The following is a 21551-nucleotide window of genomic DNA, read 5'->3' on the forward strand; positions in this document are numbered from 1 at the left end:
AAACGTTTACTGACCCAAAGCTGGGGAAGCGAACATGACGAAACTTGTGCTCCGACTCCTCTTCGCCTGACGCTGTTTCTCTCAATCTGCTCGCACGCGCTCCGCCATGTGTTGTAACGAATATGATTTTTCTTGGACTCTCGTCTCCCAGCGTTGTCGAGACCGAGAACGTGTCTTGTTTCGCACGACCTGTGACGATCCTGACCAGTGTCGTCATCGGGTCCGAGCAGACGCTGAACGCGGGAGATGCTTGAGGGTCAACGTTGCGCGTGACGAAGTGACGAGACTATCTGCAACGAGGATCCCGCTGACCGATGCGGCGAAAAAAAGGGATCCCGCGTCTGAGAGTGATCGAGAGAGACACGGAGAATTGACTTCGACGGAAACGAAGGATCATCATCCGCGACATCGGTCGGGCGATCCCTCTGCGCTCAAATGAAAGTCAAAAAACTGGTCAGGGGCAAGGGGTATTTTCCTAAACACCCGCTCTCCAACGAGTACGACCATCACTTGAATCGCCTGAATATCACTCGTACAAAACGCGCAAACGTGCAGAGGGAAAGAAATGACAAGGAAACTTGCCGAGAATTCACGCCGGCCCCTCGATCTCAGCAACACTTCGCGTTCGAGCTGCGCTCTCGCTTCGCCTCACGCGCTTCCTCCCGTTTCTCTCAACTCGCGCCTCGACTCTGCACGCCAAACAGGCCATTCTCGACCTGTACACGAGGTGAGCATGTCGTCCGCTTGTTCTCTCCGGTCCAGCTTGGCAGCACGCGGAGTTTCCGCAAGTCGAAAGATCGACTCAAAATTCAAATCATTTCCACCGCTTCCGGGGGGAGGGTACGCGCCAGAGCGAGCGAGTCGTAGAGGACAGCGACTAGGTGCGTGGAACATGGGCCAAGCAGCGGAAGAGGAGCGAGGCGAGTCGGATGAGCGAGCGACTTGGATTCGCTTGGCGAAAGGAGATCGCCTCACCTCTCGCCGTACGCGGTGATCCTCGTCGTGCCAAAGGGCCGAGACTCGCAGCACGTTTGCTGTCCTCCTGTCAGCTCGCCGTGCGCTCGCACCCTGTGATCACCTGATTCCTGCTGAATCCTCAACCCTGCCCCGCGTGCGAGTCGCGTTTCCCCGAGGTTCGGCTCACTGACAATTTTGCTTGCTTGCCCACGCAAACACAGCCAGCGAGGCCCCCAAACGTCAGATTCGTGACTGGACGGACCGTCCTCCCCCGCACTTCGATGGCACACCGCTCGTCTGCCGATTTCTACTCGGCAGTGCCCAATCCGGGTGCCGAGTCGTACCCGCCGTCTCGCTCCTACGCGAACGCACCGATCCCTGGCTCGACCGAGGAGCTATCGACTTCGCCTCCTCCTGCGTTCCTCGGAGATCACGACGACCAGTACCCGACTCGTCGCAGTCAGTCGCAACAGACGTTCGCGTCGCAGTACTCGACCGGAGGCGACTTCAGCTCGCCGAGACCGCACTCGGGTGCGTGGGGACACGACAGTTACGATGTGACGCCCGAAGGATCCCAGGCAAACCTCGCGCCGATGCAGGCGTATCGCGACAAGGAGTACGCCGCGTCGGGGCTCGGCAGCGCGACGGGCGCCGTACCGACCCTGCGCAAGAAGCATGGCTCGAGTGGTTCGAGCAGTCGCGGCGAAGGCACCGGATGGTGGTCGCGCAAATCGTCTCGCGCCAAGAAACTGATTCTCCTCGCCGTACTTGCGGCAATCATCGTGATCGCGATCGCCGTCGCGGTGCCGGCTGCGGTCGCTTCAAACAAGAACAAGAAGAACAACAACGTGTCGCAGAGCAACGATGGAACCGAAGCAGGCATTCCGACCAGCTCGACCGACTCGAACGTCGATTGGAGGACAGCTCCGTACGGAGGCAACGGATCGACGGTCTACATGGCCAACGGTGAATCATTTGTTTACAACAACACCTTTGGTGAGGCTAGACCATCCTGCTCTCGAAAACGAGGGTCCTGACCGGTCACTCTGTTCGTGCAGGCGGATTCTGGGTCAGCATCCCCTTCAACGACACTGCCAAGCCTCAGCGAGACATTCCGGCGCTCAACGAAGAATGGGATTATGAGAAGCACTTGATCCTCGGAGTCAATCTCGGAGGGTGAATACTTCCTCTTCTGACGTTGCGCTCCCAAGCTGAATTCAATGATCCTCCCGATCACAGTTGGCTCGTGCTCGAGCCTTTCATCGTGCCGGGCATGTTTGAGCCTTTCAACTCGAACTCGAATTCGCCAACCGCGACCAACAACGCGATCGACGAATGGACTCTTTCGCAAGCACTCGGCTCAAACTTGACCAACGCCATGACGGAGCACTACGAGACTTTCATCGTAGGTTGTCTCTTCTTTCATCTGATACGACCTCAAGCTGACGAATTGCCGAGCGTGTCCGCGGACAGACTGAGAAAGATTTCGCTCAAATCGCCGCTGCCGGACTCAACTGGGTTCGTATTCCGTTTGGATGGTGGGCGATCGAGACGTACGAGGGCGAGCCGTTCCTGGAAGGTGTCGCCTGGACTTACCTCTTGAAGGCATTCGGCTGGGCGAGGAAGTACGGGTTGAGGGTCAACCTCGACCTCCACGCTGTCCCCGGCTCCCAAAAGTACGTCCTCCATTGTAACCGCTCACCAGGCGTTTTCTACGCAGAGCTGATTTCTTCGTCTCTTTCAGCGGTTACAACCACTCGGGCAAGCAAGGAACGATCAACTTCCTCAATGGTGTCATGGGTATTGCCAACGCCCAGAGGACGCTCAACATCATCCGAACCGTGACCGAGTTCATCTCGCAACCCGAGTACAAGAATGTCGTTCCCATGTTCTCCGTCCTGAACGAGCCCTACGCCGCCACGATCGGAGTCGATGTTCTCCGTCATTTGTGAGCCGCATCTACTTTGCCGTTGTGACCATTGCTCAGCCTTCACTGACGCCTTGTGGCATACTGTCGGATAGCTACATTGAATCGTACGAGATGATGAGGTCGATTGGAGGAACCGGCAAGAACAATGGACCGTTCATCTCGTTCCACGATGGATTCGTCAACATGGCTCAACCCGTCGCGAACGGTGGCTGGGATGGATTCTTGAACGGATGGGACCGTGTCGCGCTCGATAGTCACCGATACTTGTGCTTCAGTACTCCGAACAACTACGGCCTGAGCTACCAAGCTGCGCTCGTGAGCATTGTTTCCGTCTGTGTCTCAGGCATTGTCACCGAGCTGACCCACGATGACTCTGCCACGCCGAAACAGCCTTGCAACTACTGGGCTGAAAACATGAACACTTCGACCAACACTTTCGGACTCACGATTGGAGGAGAATGGAGTCTTGCCAGTGCGTACCACTTTCATCGTGTTTGTCTTAAGCTACGAGGCTGATCCTGAACATGGTGTGCGCCAGTCAACGACTGTGGCAAATGGTTGAACAACGTCGGAAACGGTCAGCGTTACGACGGTACCTACTATGTCCCAGGAAACACGACGGCTCCCGCTTTCGCTGCTGTCGGAAGCTGTGACGAATGGAATGTAAGGCCCTGCATGCTTACAGCCCATCACTGCCAACAAACTGATGCTCTGTCTTGGGCCCATACAGGACTGGGAGAACTGGAACTCGACCGTCAAGGGCGGCTTGAAGCTTGTTGCTGAAGCTCATATGGATGCTCTTCGCGTATGTGTTCTCGCTCTCTAGCGTGGTGATGACTGCTCACCGGCTTGCCTCGTGTCTGCAGCATTGGTTCTTCTGGACCTGGAAGACCGGATTCTCTACGACCCTCGGCAAGATTGCGAACCCAATGTGGAATTACCAGTAAGTCTCCTGCGCGCGGCCGGGATCGAGAAGTCAGACCGCTGATAGTCCTGTCCCACAACAGACTCGGTCTCGAACAAGGGTGGATTCCCGATGACCCCCGCAGCGCACTCGGCGCTTGCCCTTCGCTCGTGACTTCGAATGGCTTCTCGATCGGCTACACAACGCTTCCCGCACCGACACTCGCCCCGTGGATGACGGGAGGAGCTGGTGCTGGCTCAATCACTGACCAAGCGATGTACACGTCATTCTCGGCGTGGCCTCCTGCTTCGATCGGCACCACCCCGGTCGACGTCTTGCCTACCTACACCCAAACCGGCAGCATCATTACCGCTCCTCCGGCATCACAGCCTACGAGTTTCCCTTCGGGCTACTCGAGCAGCGCCAATGTTGGAGATGGGTGGATTCAGCCGACCGACACGGCCGGCTTCTACACGCCCGTTGCTGGTTGCTCTTACCCTGATCCTTGGTCGGGAGTTCAAGCTGCCAGTGAGTGATCTCACGTTATTCCAACATTATGCTTCACGCGCTGATCTGTGTCCTTTCTCGCGACAGTCCCGACTGCAGCTTGCACCGGAGCGGCTGCGAACAAGATGAAGCGCTCAGTCGTGTTCAACTCGACTCCGACCGTCACTCGCCCGACGCCTCCTCCGACCCCGATCCGTCGTTAAGACCGCTTTGACCGGATCTTCGACATTGTCACTGACTACTCCTGCAAACATACAAAACGGACGCTCTCCCAATTTTCGCATCCCGCCTTTCCCGATCCGTAACCTGCATTGATTGCAACGATTCTCTCGGTCTCTTCCTTCTTGGCGGACCCTCCCTGCCTGTTCCTCCAGATCTGGGTTTACCCTCCTCGCCCTTCTTCATTTCGCATTTTCTCTCTGTTTCCGTCTCTTGTCTCCTTTCACGACCTTCTTACCACGACTTCAAACCCCCACTTAGCAGTTGTATCGATTTTCGCATGCTGTCGTCTTCCTCGTCCGTTCACACACCTTTGCTCTCTTCCTCTCATCCTCACCCCTCATTCCCTCGCTTGCTGGCACCTGCCCTCTCTCGCATTCTTTGTACATGTGTTCCCATCTGGAGGGATCGAACGAATTGAAACAGACACTCTCCCTTTTGCCCTTCCTCAAAGTGAAAGCAGTCCCCGGCGAGGGGAGTGCGCAAAAGCCGGGTTTCAGTCGATATTTCGAAGCATGTCGCTGATTACGCAACGCATACCGGAAGCCAAACGCGTGGATGTCTCGGTCGAGCTCTCGGATTCAGAATTTGGAGCGCGAGGCTGACATTCGTACATTCCAGCGCTTTCTCCCGATTACTTTTCGCGATCAGGCTGCTTGGTAGGTGTACAGATTCTGTGTATCTTCAGCTACGCACTAACCCAATCAGCAAAGCTTTGAATGCCGGCCTCGCCGCGCGTCGATAGGCCGAGCGCGCATGGACTCGCGAACCTTCCCCTCGAGCTTCTTCGCAAGATCGCTGGCGAACTTGTCGACCGCTCGCACCTGCAATCGTTCGTGCTCGTGTGCAAGACAACAACCGTCCCAGCCCGCGAAGCGCTCTTCTACACGATGACGATCCGACGAACCGCTTTCGAACAGCCTCAGTTGATTAGCCACACTCGTCTCTGCCCACATCCGGGACTCGCTCGTCGTCTCGAGATCCTCAATGTTAGCCCTGCTCCTTGTCTGCTGTATAAAACGCCGAGTGACTGACCTGGCCCGAAACGACAGGATTTCGCTGATCGAGGAGAAGTCATGTCTCTCGAAGTGCTCGACCTCGCTCTCGTCCTCTATGCCCTGCCCAAAATTCGAGAATTGTATGTCATCGGTCACCTCTCGATTGTCGTGCCGTCTCCGACCATCCCGTACGACGCCTCTTTCGACAAGGTCGAAACGCTCGGGGTCAAGACGACCAAGCCCGATCCAAATCACGAAGTGGTCAGGCTCCTGCTCAGCCTGTGCCACAACCTGACCGAGCTCGATCTCGCCACCAATCTCGTCACGCTCGTCGACCCGTTGAATCACCTGAGGCCGTTCGACCGTCGTAGGGTCGTACCGGATCCGACCGCGGTCAAGCTCACGAACCTCCGCCGTCTCATCCTCCGATCTCCGCTATACCTGGAACTCGTCTCGATGAACCTCGTCGACCTCGAGTCGTTGCGCCGGATACGTGTACTCGAACTCGATTTCATCGAGGAGAGTGTCGGACGATGCTGGGGTTCGGGTGCCACGTTTCCAATCGATTTCTTCGACGCTTTCGGCGAGTCGATCGAGCACCTCTACTTCAAGTTCCCATTGTACTCGAGAAGGACGGAGGTCGAGACGCTCAGACACGTCTTGTCTCGACTCGAGAACCTCAAGAGCTTGACGCTCGGATCCGTTTCTGCCGGTGCAGCCTGGTTGCTCATTGGTCTCCCAGCGACGTGCCGCAATGTCATCGTGTTGGACGAAGGAGGCACACCGGACTGGATGGGACTGTACCGCTTCTTTCTCGAAGCCGTGAACGAACCCGAGTTGAAACAGTTGAAGGGCATCCGAATTTGGATCAACTCGAGCGACTGCCAGTACTGCGACGACAACTTTCAAGCAGAGGTACAGAGGCGGTGCGATCTGCTAGGAATTACACTCAACATCGCGAACAAGCGGGAGATTCGAGCGGTAACGTATTGAATCATCAAGTGTGGCAATCTCGTTTATTATCTTCGATACTTGTCGCGCTCTTGGTTCGCGAAAGCCTCATGTAATCTAAGCAATTCAGCGAATTCGAAACCGTGTTTGTATTATTTTCCCATCATTCCTGTTTTGCCTGTTGTCCGAGCCAGTTTCACCGTTCTGCGCGAGCGCAAACAGCCGGTTTCCTCGCAAAAACGCCGCGCACCTTTGCTCACTGTTCACCTTTTCCCCTGCTCCCTCACATCCAGCTAGCGCTATCTCTTAGTCAATCGTAGTAGGTTCAGCTCTGCCCGCTTAGCTCATTTTGACTCGGCGGCAGCGTCCCAAGCTTTCTTAGCCTTGGCTAGCTGCGCGGCGCACTCGGCTCGCTCGAGCTTGAGTTTAGAGAGTTGGTGCTTGGTCGGAATTTGCCTTGACTGTAGCTTTTGGATCCTCGCGATTTCAGCGTCGAGTCCTTGTAGTTCGGCGTGGAGGGTCTTGTATTTCCATTCTTCAGACGATATCGAGGGCACTCCAATCGATTTCGACGAGTGTTGAGCAACAGCGGTGGTCGAACCTTCTCCCTGGGCATGAATCGGAGTGGAAGAGGAAGTGCGAATTTTGCGAGTCCTAAAAAGAGGTCCAGGCGCGACAGGGCCTCGAGATTGTACAGATGCACGCGAGCTGGGAGGGGCGGGCATGATTGCCCTGGGAGGCGGCCTGTGCAAGCTCGAACGGGGACTGGTCGCGCTGAGAGGCGAGCTGACCAAGCTCGAACGGGAAGAACCAGTTCTAGGCGAGATATTCGCATTCGCCTTTGAAGAAGGGCGGCGACGATGTGGAGCTTGTTGTCGATGACCTTTGGCCCGTCCTCCATGCACTTGAGGCGGTTCCAACCCTGCCGCTATGACATTCGTCGGAGCTGCAAGGCCTGCGATCGACTCAGTGTTGCCGCGCGGTAGGCAGCTGCTCTATGCTCGCTTACCAGGCTGAGCGATCGCTGGAGGGTGGTCAGGCTGGTTGAAATCGGTGAAAGCAGGGTACGATGGAAGATTGTACTGCGAGGATGGAAGATGTCGGTGCGAAGGAAGTCCGGACTGATTGGGTGAAGAGACCGGGTGCGCGATCGCCAGAGGTTCGGGAGGGAAATTCTCATAGCCGGGTACAGGATAAGTTCCAGGATAGGCGTAAGGGGTCACGTCGCCGGCAGTTTGGTAGAAGTTGCCACGGGGTTGGGGAATCCAGGGTGATTTCACCTGATGTTGCTGAGCGTCCGAATAGAAGTGCCGGGTCGTGTTGTCCGTCCATGCAGTTTGGTTGGGCGCAGGGGCCTGTTGATAGACTGCGGCATTCGTCCATCCGGGGTTCCAGGCAGCCGGTACGGGGTACGACTCATAAGCTGGGTTGTGAGTAGTTGAATGGACATCCGAAGCAGCGCCCGGCCCTTGAGCAGCTCGCGCTCTTTGCGACAGTCCCCTGTTGCGTAATTCGGAATCGACTGGAATCCGGATGTAGTCATCATGGGGATCAGCCATCGATGGTACCTCTCTTGTGACTCGTGTTAGGAGAGCAAGGATGACAGGAGTAAAGCCAAGATTCAATCGTCGAACTCGAGGCCTGAACGCAGGCGAAACTCGCGATCGAGCTCCTGTTCGATGCACACGGGCCAGCATATTCGAACCGTCCTCCTGTGCGACGAGTAGTATGAGTAGTCGCGTGATTCCGATGTAGTCGCGGTCAGCTGCTCTGAATTCGGAAACGTCAGATCTCTTTGTTTGTGGGATCCGTGACAGCAATTGATAATAGCGCCTTTTGACGAAGCGATGTCGGCGAGTAGCACATCATCACGTTCAATTGCGAGCAGCCTTGATGCACATAGCAAGGGCGTCACAGCGAAAGCGGGCAAGGAAGAAAATTCATGGCCGCTGGGGAGATAGCTCGCGAGCCGTTTCCACTCGTCAGGGCAAGAACAGCAGCGTGGCAGAAGAGACGTGGGATAAGACTGTGATCAATCGAGGAGAAGAGAGCCTTCGGGAAGCAGCGAGAACGCTTGGAGAACGCTCGTCGAAGCAGTCAGCTGTGTCTCGAAAATAGTCTGGCAGAGTCAACGGCGAGGTGTCAAGAGCGTAGCCAGCAGCATGAGGTGGTTGATGCGAGATGAGGCAGGGAAAATTCGAGGTTGGTAAGTCGCGCGCGCGAGGCGGCGAGGCTTGGGGGGGAAAAGCTTGAAGGCGGGCGCAGTTTCTGGTCTCTCGAGCCACCTCGTCCATCACCTCGTGAGTATACCTGCCGCCTATCGCTCGACTGTTCAGCTGCACTCCGTAGGCCCCGACCCGCAACGCTCGCCATCGACCTCCATTCGACAGGCGAGAGTCGAGACGATTCGGGCAAAAACCAGAAAACTCGCGATTGCACCTCCAATTGGCTCGCTACAGGCCAGGCAGGGATACGAAGACATTGTCAGATCGTAACGTACGACTGGCGCGAGGTCTGGGCGAGCAGGGAAGGGATAGGGAGAGCACGCGGCGGTTGCGACCGAGTCCAGTCAGACATCAAGGACGACCACCCGCCTCGACAGGCAAACGAAGCACCAGCTCGAACGAGCAGACCTGGAGACCTACAGACAGGCTCCAGAACGCGCCATCGATGCAGCAACAAACCAAGACGCCGTTCCGCCAGTGTCGACCCGAGTGCTGATTCGTTCCTGTGTCCCGTTCCCTCCCCTTGCCCTGCTCTGCCCGATCCCATTCATACAGAGAGATGCCTTCCAACAAGTCGTTCCGTACCAAGGTCGTCCTCGCCAAGGCTTCCAAGCAGAACCGGTTAGTCTGCTCTCCCTACCTGTTCGACCTCGCATCGAGATCCTCGCGCTGACCTATGCAATCATCTCGACAGCCCTATCCCCCAGTGGTTCCGTCTCAAGAGCGACTCCAAGATCCAGTACAACGGTGCGTCAACATGATCGGTTTCCCTCTCGTCCTTGCCGGATCCACTGACCCGTTCCCTACTTGCCGACCTTCAATAGCCAAGCGTCGTCACTGGCGCCGCACTAAGCTCAAGTAAGTCTCCCTCTTCGATTACCCCCACTGTCCTCGTTTCCTCGAGCTGCCTGAAACTGACCCTCGCTTCTCCTCGCTACAACCCAATTACAGCATCTAAACGGATTTGTTGGGCTTCGCATTACTATTTCCCCGACTATCTGTTCCCGTTCCTTCTCTCTCTCCCTCACGCGACAACGAACGAATCTCTCTTCGATTTGGAGCATGTGGAGGTAAAGCGGTGAACAAGGATTTATGGTGATCGGGTCAAAATTGTAATGTGTGCGTGATGAAATATCTACGGAAAGGGGGTAACATCAACACCAGAAACGAATACTTTTCGGTACCAAACACTGCATGCTTGAGAGGACGAGCCTTTGCTGCTTGGAGAGAGGCCTCGCTGGTGAAAGAGACTCGTTCTCGCGCGTTCTCGCGCGTTCTCGCTCGTTCAAAATGCTGCCTTTTTCGACATGGACGGTTGCCTGAGTCGACTCGACGTTTGCCCGGATTCCTTTGCTTATCGTCTCTGAGTACAATACAAAGAGGTTATTATACGCTATACTTGGCTATCTTAGTAACTCTTTGAGGTTGTATAGTGTAGTGGTTATCACCTTCGGTTCTGATTCTTCGCTCTTGCGAGGCATGATTTCCGGATGACCCCGGTTCGAACCCGGGTACGACCTACTTTTTTCGCACTCAGCAAGGTATGTACGTATGAGGGCGCAATATCTATCTTTTTTCTCCCGTCTTCTCGTCCCTTTCGCCATACGCTCTGTGGGTCTCTTGACTAGGGGATCAGATCTGCTCATGGGCTGAGAGCCCTCTCAGGGGCGAGCGGTTACATTGCGCTCCGCGATCCGCGACTTCCTTTAATTTTGAAGAATACGGGAATACTTCGTAACCAGAATGGATCCGTCACAAGTGCTCTCCCGTGTCTGATCCCCTGGAATTCGGCGGGAGCGTGACAGACTGATACACCGCTCTATTCCCCCAACAAGCGCGTCCTTGATATCCAGTACAATCGTTTCCCCAGCAAGTGGTGAGAACGAGAACGACAATGCTAAAGCTACTACAACTTTTCCCCCTGAGACCCTTCTCTAGAAAGACTCTGGCGGTACGTTTTGCCCTCCCGCTTGAGGGTTGTGACACCAAGTCATTGGCGTGAGGTTGTGATTGATGCGAGCAACGGGTCGGTTTAGATACTGTTCCTGCGTTCGAGTTTGGGTTTGCCGCCTCCCAATTTCTTCTGCGCATCGTCAAACCTCCGAACAACGACCTCACACTTGACGGCCTGTACTCCAACCAAAGTGCATGGTCAGAGATGTCGGATCTGGGAGGGGGAAAGGAAAGGGGTTACGTACCTGACACAGCTCTTTCACGTTGCGCATGTTGTCCGGCAACAGGGTCAATCCCGCCGATCTCTCGACACTCTCGACCGGTACGACGAAGCCTTCCAATCGAGTCTGATCCGGAATAGGTTCGTTCGGGAGCACGAACGCGCCTTGGACCCATTCTTTGCGATCAGCCGTCGACTTGGACGAGACGAGCGCGAGGGATGACGAAGCCGGAGTCCGGGACGCGAGGATCACTTTGGCAAAGTGAGTCGGAACAGCTAGTAAGCGCAAGGAGCAACATGAAAGTGTGAGCTTTGTATCGCGGATACCTCGAAATCGGATATAAGCGTATTCTTACCGATCGAAGGAGGTCCGTTCTGAGGCGCGATCATCTCGTACGACTGTAGAGACAACGGTCAAGGTCGAATTGAGGACAGAGGGTCAAACAGGATCATAGGCTCACAACTTTCCACTTGCCGTCCCGGAGGTCCTTCTTTGGCAGGAACAGCGGTACCGTAAAGACGTAGACATCCTCAAAGTCTTTCGTCAAGTTGCGACAGAACTGTGGAAACGTTTTCCTTTCGGTGAGCATTAAGGTCGACGCGCGAAGGGGGAAGCGAAGAAAAGTGACGTACAGCTTCGAGGTAAGCCCAGTAATGTCGGTTGAAGCCTTCGCCGACTTGCGGGGCAATGTTGGACAAGAGGAACGTTTCCGACATGGCGACTTGGGACGACTTGCAGTCGGCAGCTGAAATCGAAGCGAATGCTCGTTAGTTTTGACGACCAGACGAGAGCTATTAAAAGCGTCAGGGTATGTGCTCACCCGCAACCATGTGACCACGATCTATGCAACATGCGCAGAAGTTAGTATAAGCCAAGAGAAGGATTGTCGCACGCAAGAAATTGCAAAGCTCACCGTAACCACTTCGGAAATAATCCAACAAGCCCGCTCTGAACATTTTAGGGATCTGTGGATCCTCCATGAATTTGCTTTCGCTGCGATCACCTCCTCCAGACTTAAGCGATTGCTGGGTCAAATGTTCGGCGGTCCATGCCGGGATCCGATTCCTGCGGTCATACGCGGCCGTGTAACCAGTTCGGACAAGGATGTCGCTTACTGGACCTACGAGCACATTGAGACGAAGACGTCGATCAATTTCGCGTCAGTCGGGAACACGGAGGAAGCAAGACAGAGGGCAAGGTCTATTACCGATGGTTGAACCCGACAGGATCGTACTCCGCAGATCCGCACCCGTCAATCCACCATGATACACCTGCGCAGGAGTCCCTTGACCCGCTTGAGGCGGGAAGCCAGGAGTTGGTGGAGGCGCGGCAGGAGTCGAAGGAGACGGCGAAGGTTTCCGAGCGGGTGAACCGAACGAGATGGCACCTGCTGCACCGAGCACGAGGCCAGCAGATGCAGCAATTCCCAAATGGACGAGCGAAGCCGACATCCTCCTAGTAATCGAGGTGTGAAGAGCGACAGCAGATCAAAGCGCGGCGACGGGACGCGCGCGGGTTGAATGAAAAAAAAAGTCCAAGATCGCTTTCGGTCGATACGACGACAGGCCATTCCAAGAGTTCCGTGAGAATTCTAGATTCATATTGCGACGTGGGAACGAGAGAGAGAAAGCGCGGACGCGCGCGCGCAGTGGAAAAAGACCCAAGAGACAGAGAGATAAGAGAGCGAGAGAGGAAGTAAACAAGGCAGGAAGCAATGACAAACGAGATGGCGATGGTACTCGGGAAGAAAAATATCAAGACGAAGAGAGAAAAGAGGGGCCGCCCTAGGAGCAGCGAGAGAAGGAACAAAAAGCGCGAATGCGGTTCAGGGCGAGGTGGGTGGGTTGATTTAGACAGTCGAGGTGAGCGAGTCCATCTTTTGGTTGTCCTTGGCACCGAACTGGGCGGGTCCATCGGCGTAAAGGTCCGACTCGGACGTGGGGAAGTGGTGGACCTGTCATGCGCGCAATTTGGACATCAGTACCGTCAATCTTGTTTGTCCGTTCAGTGCATGTCGATCGTCACTTACCTCCTCACGCTCGCGTCCCCTCATGTACATAGGGTTGGTGCCCTGGTAGTAGATGTCGGTCCAGAGGTCGGCTCCCTGCTGGGGCTCGGGCGACGCCTTGGCCTCCTCGACGGCCTGCTCAACCTCGGTACGCGCATCCTTGTCAATCTTCTTGAGCTCAGCCTCCGAGATGACGTTCCACTCGAGCAAGAGGTTCTTGAGTCCGGTGATGGGGTCGTTCGAAGATCGCATGTGTTGGATCTCCTCCTGCAATTCAATAATCGCATGTGTCAGTCAATCGTTCTCAGACGACTACAGGATACAGAGACGAGAGATAGACTGACGCGAGTTCGGTAGGTCGTTCCGGGGTCCGACATCGAGTGTCCTCCGTATCGGTAGGTGACCATCTCGAGGAGGAGGGGTCCCTTGCCAGAAGTGGTCCACTCCTTGGCGTATCGGACAGCTTGCATGACCGCGAGCACGTCCATTCCGTTGACTTGGATACCGGGGATCAAGTCACCACGCTTGTAGTACTTGGTGTTGGACGAAGATCGGGCAGCCGAAGTTCCCATTCCGTACAGGTTGTTCTCGCACACGAAAACGCAGGGGAGGTTCCAGACTGTGATCGACAAAGATGAGCGATTGGAACCGAGCAAAAGGGAGAACAGGAAAGTATAAACTCACGCTTAGCCATGTTGTAGGCCTCGAAGACTTGACCCTGGTTCGAGGCTCCGTCTCCGTACATGGCAAAGGTCGCGTGCTCGTTGTCCTGTCCGAGGTATTGTTGGGCAAAGGCGATACCAGCTCCGAGGGGAACCTGGGCACCGACGATACCATTACCTCCGAAGAAGCTGTCGAATCGCGAATACCAATGACACAGTGTAAGATTTCGGCCGCGGAACGCGCGTTGATTATCTGGAAAACTCACGTCGGGGTGAAGATGTGCATCGATCCTCCCTTTCCCTTGGACATTCCATCGACACGACCCAAAAGCTCGGCCAAAACACCCTTGATTGTTCCACCTCGGAGAACAGCGAAGGGGTGGCATCGGTAGGCAGTGATGATCTTGTCGTCAGTCTTGATCGCGTTGTGCATACCGACCGAGACGGCTTCCTGTAAGGAGAGAAAAAGAGAAACTCGGGGTTGGAACTGTCATTGAACCGCGCGAGTGACGAGTGTGAACTTACTTGACCGATGGCCAAGTGGCAGAAACCACGGATCAGTTTCTGCAGGAAGTATACATGAGTGTCAGCAACGCCGATACGCGCCGAGGGTGAGAGACGCGGAGATTGGGACGCGATGGCAATTCCCCTCGCGAAATAAGAAAGACCCGACGAACCGCTTTGTACAACTGTACGCGCGACGGGCGAGGTCAGTACTGGCCAGTGCACGGGTAATCGAGACTCGTGAACCGGGAACGCACTTGATCAGCAGCCATCTCCATGCGCCTCATCGAGACCATCTGTTGGTAAATGTCGACCAGCTGGTTCTGATCGACCTCCATCTCGAGCGCCGGGGTGTCGCACAGGTGGCTCTTGAAGTACTCCTCGTGGAGCTGGACCTTGATCTTGTCACCCGAGGAGGCGCCCGAGATGAGCGACGACGAGTCGGCGGTCGTTTGCACCGAACGGGTCAGGAACGCCGCGCGGAGAGGGGTCACCGCCGCGGCGGGGCGCAGGAGGGAGGGTAGTCGCGAACGGAGCATCGTGGACAAGGGCGAGAACGGCGCGGCGAGCGGGGTGCGGGAGCAGAGAGGAGGAACTCGATTCGTGGGCCAAATAATTCTCCTCGATCCCAACAACTTTAGCACCGCTTCTCTCGTCTCTCTGAGCCTTCCTTTGCGTCGTATGAATGTCGTGATTTGCTCTCACAAGACGATTGCGATCGCGATCGCGTTCATGCGAGCGACTCTGATGTGCTTCTTGCGGTCTACCGATGCGATACGGGCTTCGCGCGTGGTCTCTCTCTCGCGCGCGCGCGCGTACGATCTCTCCTTTGTGCCATTGCGGTGGCAAGTAGGAAACAACGCCTCTTGCACGATGGTCCGAAGCGCGAACCCTAGTTTTTCCAGGCCTCTCCGCGCCACAAGCCGATCCTCCAGCAACTGATCCACAGGTCGACCAAGTCCCGCTTGATCCTGACTATACTGTCGTCAGACGCGTCGTCGCTCGACCTTGACTCTGCTGCGCGCGGCGAATAAAACACGTAGATCTTGCCTTGAGCTGCTGAGGGTCGAGGTTCCTGCGTTGCTTCACTGGGCAAGTCGGTCGTTGCGGCGGGCTCGAGGATACGAGCACGGCGTCTTTCAAACAGACTGATCGTCGAGTCGAGAGTGTCTGTGATCGAGCGCAAGAGCTCGGTCGAGTGATCCGGGTCCCCGAGTGAAGTCGGATTTGCGCTCGTTCTGGTTGCGGGTTCGTTCGTGGTTCGCGTCATAAGGTTGGGAGCACGAACTGAAACCGGAGCTAGCACGGCATTCCAGATCGAACCGCCGAGTCTCCAAACGGGCACTTGCTTCTCGCCTCCAGGCACCTCGAGCCAATTGACTACCGTCTCCGTGTACGCCTCCGTCGTTGGACTCGTTGTCGACGTCGTCAGATCGAGAATCATCTCCACTTGCCGCCGCTCATCGGGGACCAGCTCGAGCGTCTGTTGCCGTTCGATGGGTTCAAATGGGGTTGCCATCGTAGTCATGCGTGGCCAACTTTTCGCTCGCTCGCAAAACATTTCAATCTCTTGGGCGACACGCAGAACGAGTTGGCTCTCGGTGTATTGTTGCAGTGCTTGTACGTTTCTCGGCATCGACAGTTTCGGGTTGATGCGCTTGTAGCTTCCTGGTTAGATGCATCGGGACAAACGAGTCGAACCGTCTCCGAGAATCAGCATGGTGGATCCTGTCGGTAGACGGCGGAGAGGCAAGCATTAAACGCACCTCTTGAAGCCAAGTCGGCGAGAGCTTGAGCGTGACACATGATCCACCCTCCTTTGCCGGCAACTTTCGATTCAAACCTCGGATGTTGCAAGCCTTTCGGCAAGAGCATGATCCCACTCGAAGAGGTGGAAATGGCTCCTTTCTTGCCAGGACCGGACGCAGTTGGGACCAAGAGTTGCTTCAAGGGAATCATCATGTCTATTTTTTTCGATCGCTCCCTGAGTTGGCGAGAGCTTGGCAGTCATAAGAGCGAGAGATCAAGCTTGCCGACCGGAAGTACCTTCTGAGTCAGGAGACATCGCCGCAGACTTCCTTTCAACACTCGAACTGGTTTCGCCCGAGAGGCATGGATTCAGTCTTGAGCTAGGAGATTGCAATGGAGCAGAATTTGCGCTCACGGCTTGGATCGACATCGGTCCAGTGCGCGTTGGGTTCGACGGGTCCCCGAGGTGAGGACCGGTATCGAGGCGGTGGAGGTTGAGGTTGATCAAACAGGTGTGTCCTCGCACGAACAGGTTTCACGCCCTGATACAGGCGTGAAGTTGCTTTCATCGCATCGCGTTAGAGACGGGAGCGAGAGTGCTTTGGCGAGTCGACGCAAAGACAGGTAATTATAAGTAGAAGTTACATGGAGCGCGAGACTCTCAAATAGCTGCAGTTATCGTCTGTTCTGATATACAACAACAACAACTCTGTTTTGGACTGCAGTATGAATGTAGGACTCGACAACAACTCATGCCGGAGCGAAAAACGTCGAGCAGCATCATTCGGGAACTCCAGCCTTCTTCCTGACCTCCTGCGCGGCCAGTGCAAACACTCGATCATTCATTCCTGCCTCGGCCAGTTCGGGAACATATGTCGCCGCGCGAGGATCAGTCAACCAGAACTTTTGCTGCGCGAGCGCTTGGTTGACAAGCGCTTCGATTCCTGTTGGAGCGTGAAATCGCCGAGTCAGTCAGCTCTCTGTCCAAGCGTTACACAGCTTCAGCGAAAGTGCTCACCTCCAATCGTCATCCAACCATAACTTTCTGCGAGTTGGCGAATCCGAGTCATGTGCGGCTGTTGAATGTTTTGAAGAGAGTCAGCGCTCGTTCCTGCAAGTCTTGATGACACAAATACGACTCGCCTTGTAAGCCATCTCGAGAATCCTCCGCGTTGGCCCTGGCGCTTTGGCCCCAAGTTCAAACACATGTTCTGCGATCCGATACACGTTCTTCTCTCCGGCGGTAACCGGTTCAAAGCTCGGGATGGCCCCAACTACAACTTGACAGTGTTGCGCTTCTCGTTCGGTCCACTGACTCACGTCCTCGAGGGCGACGAGGGTGTACTGCGGGAACGAGTCGATCATCGCTTGGGTCTCGTCCCGGTCCCGATTGACGAGGTAGATTGGGGACAGGTTCATGTGGGACAGAGCGTAGATTGCTGCACGGGTCGTGCCTCCTCCTCCAATGATCAACGCGCTTGTGCCGGGTCCCCATGGGTGTTCCGACTCGCGTTCTGGCGGAGGCAAGGTCGCGAGCAGTGCGTTGCGGATCCCGAGCACGTCCGTGTTGCGCCCTTCGAGTCGATTGCCGTCGCGCAGGACGACGATCGTGTTCATCGAACCAATCTCGTCCACTTCGGGGCCAACCTGGTGCATGAGGCTCAACACGTCGAGTTTGTGCGGCATGGTTACGGCGGCGCCTCCGAACCTGGGCGAGTTGAGCAGCGCGAGGACCGCTGGATCGGCAGAGAACGCTGCCGACTCGTGCAACGCGAACGAGTGATTCTTCATGTCGAGCGCTTTGAACAGAGTGTTGTGAAACGCGGGCGAGAGCGACTGGAAGAATATGACAAGGTATCAAGGCGAGACCAACCAAGTCAGTTTTACACGTGGGATGACTCGCGACCAAACAAGAAGGACCATGGGACCATGATCGAGGACGACGAGATGCGACGTACAAACTGGATCGGGTTCCCGAACAGGTAAAAGTCGGTGCGGTCGCTCGATGCAGCCATGGTCACGCGTGTGCGGGTTGCAGCAAAGTAGTAGTTGATCGAGATGGCCACGCCGAGCAAGAGGAAGGAGAACAGGCGGAGCATGAGTGCAACCGCGGTCTAGCAGGCGGTGCGCTCAAATCGGGTCGAGTGGGGGACAGGCGATGAGAGATCAAACCCGCGCTGAACTTTCTCCCGCCCCGTCTTGCGTTCCTCTCGGTCTCGTCGCGCTCCTCCTCTTGCTCCATACTCCGCATTGTGCGCTGCCCCGCTCGTCGCAAACTCCGCTCGACTTGAGACTCGCTTATCGATCACGAAATACCCCATCACTTGGCCCAAAGTCCATCATCCAACTTCTGTGCATTCTCTCGCCCTAGAGCGTTCACATTCTTCGCAAGCAATCGCATCCAGACATCAGTGAGTCTCTCGCATGCCTCGTTCGCGGACCGAAGTTCGAAAATTGTCGGCTCGAATGACTTGCGGCCGGCTTGGAACCGCGGGTCTCTACTGCTCGTATGTCTGCCTCGATCCAGGAGCTGACTGTTCCCTGCGAGACGACAGTGCCCATCTCTGAAGAGCTCAAATCGACTCCGGCTCAAACTCGCCTGTTTGGGTCCCCACTTCACCACACCTATGCGCCGTTCCTACACAACACGATCACTCGCCTCGCGGGCGTGCCGAGGACGTACGAGAAGATGGAATCGCTCGACTATGACGCGTTCCTCCAGTTCCTGCGCAGCGAAGAGTGCGGAGGCAGCGCTGTGACCATGTTCGTACCTCTCTCTCGGAGTGCCACTTCAGGCTTGCTCACGCGCTGCTTTTGTCCTCCAGGCCACACAAGATTGCCATCTGCTCAAAGCTCGACGAATTGACCCAGGAAGGCAAAGAGATTGGCGCTTGCAACACGGTCATCCTGCGCAAGAACGACAAAGGCGAGCGCATCCTCGTCGGGCACAACACTGAGTAAGCCGCTTTCTCGTCTCCCACTCGTCTACTCGCGATTAGTTGTACTAAAGTGAAATCTCCCATTCACAGCTCAGTCGGTGTGAGAGAATCGCTCTTGAGGGAGGACGATTCGCACGTCAAGTCGGGCAAGATCCGTCCGGGAGCTGTTCTCGGTGCTGGAGGTGCATGCCGAGCTGCAGTGTACGCCTTGAACAAGTGGCTCAACTGCTCGCCCATCTACGTGGTCAACCGCGACAAGGAAGAGTCTCTGCAGTTCATCAAGGCGTTCAAGGACTCGGCTTCGGCCACGTTCAACCCCGAGTTGATCCACGTCGAGACGGTCGAAGAGGCAGAGAAGCTCGACAGCCCGGGTTGGTCTCCTCTCATTCCGTTTCTCGACTGTCACTCTTGTCCATATCGAGCTGACTCTCGCTCTCCTTGCCAACCCATAGCGTACATCGTCAGTGCTGTGCCCGCTTTCCCGCCGAGATCCCAGGAAGAGAAGCAAGCGCGCGCAGTGTCACAAGTTTTGTTGTAAGTCGAACGAGCTCTACCCATTACTCTTTCGCAGTCATTGCGCTCGCGACATGGATCCGCTGACTTTGCGCGTACTCTCGTGCCAAACAGCGACAAACCTGAAAAGGGAGTGATCCTCGAGATGTGAGCGTCTGCGCCTCCTGACCCGCAAACACGAAAGCTGACTATACGACCTATCTTGTGTCTTTCAGGTGCTACCACCCGGACATCTGGACCGAATTGGCACAGCTCGCCAAAGACGCAGGATGGAAAGTCGTTACCGGTGAACAAGCCATGATGTGAGTCCCGCCCTCGGTTCCTACCACGAGGACTCCACCGCGGTAGAAGACTGACTGAGATTGTTCGAAACGACAGCTGGCAAGGGATTGAGCAACAGCTGTTGTGGTTGAACTGCAAACTCGAGGACTTGCCAGTCGAGGAGATTCTTCAGGCTGTCAGTGCTCAGGTCCAGGACGACAAGAGAACTGGGAACGAGCCTCCCTTGCAGTAGTTAGGAACCCTCGGACGACCAAGGGCAGCATGTAATCCCATCACGCTTCCGAAGCTCTACGCTTGTCCTCGCAAGTCTGATTCCGTCAAAAAGCCTGTCGGATACAGCTAGCTGCGGGCAGCTGTGCGCGAAGAGGATGACATCAGCTCGATTAGCGCAGCCCGACCACTTCCGCGGTAGAATGGGCACTTGCTCAGCCGCACTGGGTAGCCCGTGCACGCACTTCCCTTTTCCTTCTACCACGCACTGGGATCCTGACTACATGTCTTTTCCCCAGGGGTGGGGCTTGCCTTACGACGCCATGAACCCGGAGGAGGGACCTCCGGACCAGCATTTACAACAAGCGCACGCCTCAGAAAATTTCGCGCTGCACGGGCCGGGGTGGAACCAGCCTCAGCCTGACTATCATGCAGGAGCATACCAGAGCTCAGGCTACCTTGCCTATCCGCACCCACCACACCTTGTCCAACCAAACCTACGACACCCTGCCTACCCGAACCTACAATACCCTGCCAATCCGCACCCACAACGGTCTGCCTATCAGGATCCACAACAAGCTACTTACTCCGGCGACCAGAACAATATGTTCCTGCACAACAGTTTCTCTGGTCTTCACGCGGAGCCGACCCCGCCGTTCGTATCCTCCGAATTTCACGCGCGATCCCGCCACTACGCTCCGCCGATCAACGCCACGACTCCAACGCACTCGCACTTGGGCATCGGTTGCCAAGGTTCTGCGCACTCCCTCGCCAACGGCAGTGAGAGGAATATCTCCTCGAGGATCTCAGAGCTGGAGCAAAACATCGAGAGCGCCCAGCAGGCAATCCAACGATTTACCGCTTGGAGTCGCGGGCCAGAGGGGCGCCAACTCGATACGTACAAGAAGGAAATCGAGAGATGTACGCGCAATATCGAAAACTGGAACGCAGAGTTGATGTCCTTGGGCGGCCCTAACGCGATTATTAACATTGCGGGGGATGATCCTACCGCTGGCTGGCCCTGGCTTGCTAGGAAACATCTCGCCATCATATCTCTGTCGAATACCGGGCCAAGAAAGGGACCTGAGCGCTCAAGCTATCTGCCTCAGGGCCCGGGGGTGCCTCCTTTGCCTACCGCGCCCTCTCGCTGGCGACATGAAACACAATTTTCCTCCGGATCTCAGGTTCGCAACCCGACAACGAAGAGGTATCCTTCCGCCCACATTGAATCGGGGGAAGAATCGGGGGAAGAATCGGGGGAAGAATCGGGGGAAGAACCGGGGGAAGAATCGAGGGTAGAAATATTGAGGTCCAGGCGTCGCCTCACTGCCGTGAACGCTCATGCGGAGAGGACTCCAAACATTCAGCCACGTCCAACGCAGACTCGTCCCGTTTGACGAGGCATCGAGCGATCTACAATCTCGTTGAATCCGCCGTGAGTATCTGCTACCGCACAGTGCATGACGCAGATCCTGACCCCTCCATTCTGGATGGCAGCCACAATGATACTTGACTTGACCCCAATTCGAGCTCGTCGCCTGAATCTTTCTCTTTCTTTAAGCAATGTCTGTGCCTGTAGAACTCTGTGACAAGACCCTTGATGGGATCCAAGTCATCGATGAGTCGAGTCGACAAGGCAATGTGAGCGTGAGCGGGCTCGAAGCGAGTATGAGCACTAGTACAGCCATTGCGAGCACTCGAGGTCAGTGCTAGATCTATACGAGCAGGCCCAGAGATAGTGGAAGATCTAGGAATCGGTGCAGCTTGGAACGAATCGATATGGGAACATCGCAGTTGCAGCGAGGGGTGCGAAGAGTTT

The 21551-nt window shown here is 55.8% G+C and overlaps 8 protein-coding genes across 8 annotated transcripts; 3 read left to right on the forward strand and 5 right to left on the reverse strand.

Annotated features, from left to right (window-relative positions):
- Positions 1-1238: 1238 nt before the first annotated feature.
- On the forward strand, positions 1239-4501 carry JCM15063_006093 (glycoside hydrolase family 5 protein; the record flags this gene model as incomplete). Its single annotated transcript, XM_076680561.1, has 12 exons — positions 1239-1953; positions 2016-2133; positions 2197-2362; positions 2431-2633; positions 2702-2905; positions 2980-3202; positions 3278-3359; positions 3426-3550; positions 3618-3692; positions 3754-3830; positions 3895-4319; positions 4386-4501. The coding sequence occupies 12 exons, from the start codon at positions 1239-1241 to the stop codon at positions 4499-4501; spliced, it is 2529 nt and encodes an 842-aa protein (XP_076532301.1).
- A 735-nt stretch (positions 4502-5236) lies between these two features.
- JCM15063_006094 (uncharacterized protein) lies at positions 5237-6508 on the forward strand (the record flags this gene model as incomplete). The annotated part of the gene is made up of 2 exons (XM_076680562.1): positions 5237-5506; positions 5570-6508. 2 exons carry the CDS (start codon positions 5237-5239, stop codon positions 6506-6508), a joined length of 1209 nt encoding a protein of 402 aa, XP_076532302.1.
- Positions 6509-6810: 302 nt separating this feature from the next.
- On the reverse strand, positions 6811-8025 carry JCM15063_006095 (uncharacterized protein; the record flags this gene model as incomplete). The annotated part of the gene is made up of 2 exons (XM_076680563.1): positions 6811-7394; positions 7476-8025. 2 exons carry the CDS (start codon positions 8023-8025, stop codon positions 6811-6813), a joined length of 1134 nt encoding a protein of 377 aa, XP_076532303.1.
- Positions 8026-10723: 2698 nt separating this feature from the next.
- On the reverse strand, positions 10724-12316 carry NUC1 (ribonuclease; the record flags this gene model as incomplete). Its single annotated transcript, XM_076680564.1, has 8 exons — positions 10724-10819; positions 10890-11140; positions 11221-11263; positions 11326-11424; positions 11498-11610; positions 11686-11706; positions 11779-11985; positions 12073-12316. 8 exons carry the CDS (start codon positions 12314-12316, stop codon positions 10724-10726), a joined length of 1074 nt encoding a protein of 357 aa, XP_076532304.1.
- Positions 12317-12714: 398 nt separating this feature from the next.
- Positions 12715-14578, reverse strand: JCM15063_006097 (uncharacterized protein; the record flags this gene model as incomplete). The annotated part of the gene is made up of 8 exons (XM_076680565.1): positions 12715-12819; positions 12895-13140; positions 13218-13492; positions 13558-13724; positions 13802-13986; positions 14061-14099; positions 14213-14224; positions 14297-14578. 8 exons carry the CDS (start codon positions 14576-14578, stop codon positions 12715-12717), a joined length of 1311 nt encoding a protein of 436 aa, XP_076532305.1.
- A 353-nt stretch (positions 14579-14931) lies between these two features.
- On the reverse strand, positions 14932-15914 carry JCM15063_006098 (uncharacterized protein; the record flags this gene model as incomplete). The annotated part of the gene is made up of 2 exons (XM_076680566.1): positions 14932-15707; positions 15806-15914. 2 exons carry the CDS (start codon positions 15912-15914, stop codon positions 14932-14934), a joined length of 885 nt encoding a protein of 294 aa, XP_076532306.1.
- A 654-nt stretch (positions 15915-16568) lies between these two features.
- JCM15063_006099 (uncharacterized protein) lies at positions 16569-17887 on the reverse strand (the record flags this gene model as incomplete). The annotated part of the gene is made up of 4 exons (XM_076680567.1): positions 16569-16732; positions 16807-16864; positions 16932-17624; positions 17747-17887. The coding sequence occupies 4 exons, from the start codon at positions 17885-17887 to the stop codon at positions 16569-16571; spliced, it is 1056 nt and encodes a 351-aa protein (XP_076532307.1).
- Positions 17888-18297: 410 nt separating this feature from the next.
- JCM15063_006100 (shikimate dehydrogenase family protein) lies at positions 18298-19754 on the forward strand (the record flags this gene model as incomplete). The annotated part of the gene is made up of 7 exons (XM_076680568.1): positions 18298-18551; positions 18614-18745; positions 18818-19098; positions 19180-19261; positions 19355-19387; positions 19456-19542; positions 19619-19754. 7 exons carry the CDS (start codon positions 18298-18300, stop codon positions 19752-19754), a joined length of 1005 nt encoding a protein of 334 aa, XP_076532308.1.
- Positions 19755-21551: the final 1797 nt, after the last annotated feature.

This window comes from Sporobolomyces koalae, assembly GCF_050403365.1.
Source record: "Sporobolomyces koalae JCM15063 DNA, S_koalae_JCM15063T_v1_ctg40, whole genome shotgun sequence".
Taxonomy (NCBI): domain Eukaryota; kingdom Fungi; phylum Basidiomycota; class Microbotryomycetes; order Sporidiobolales; family Sporidiobolaceae; genus Sporobolomyces; species Sporobolomyces koalae.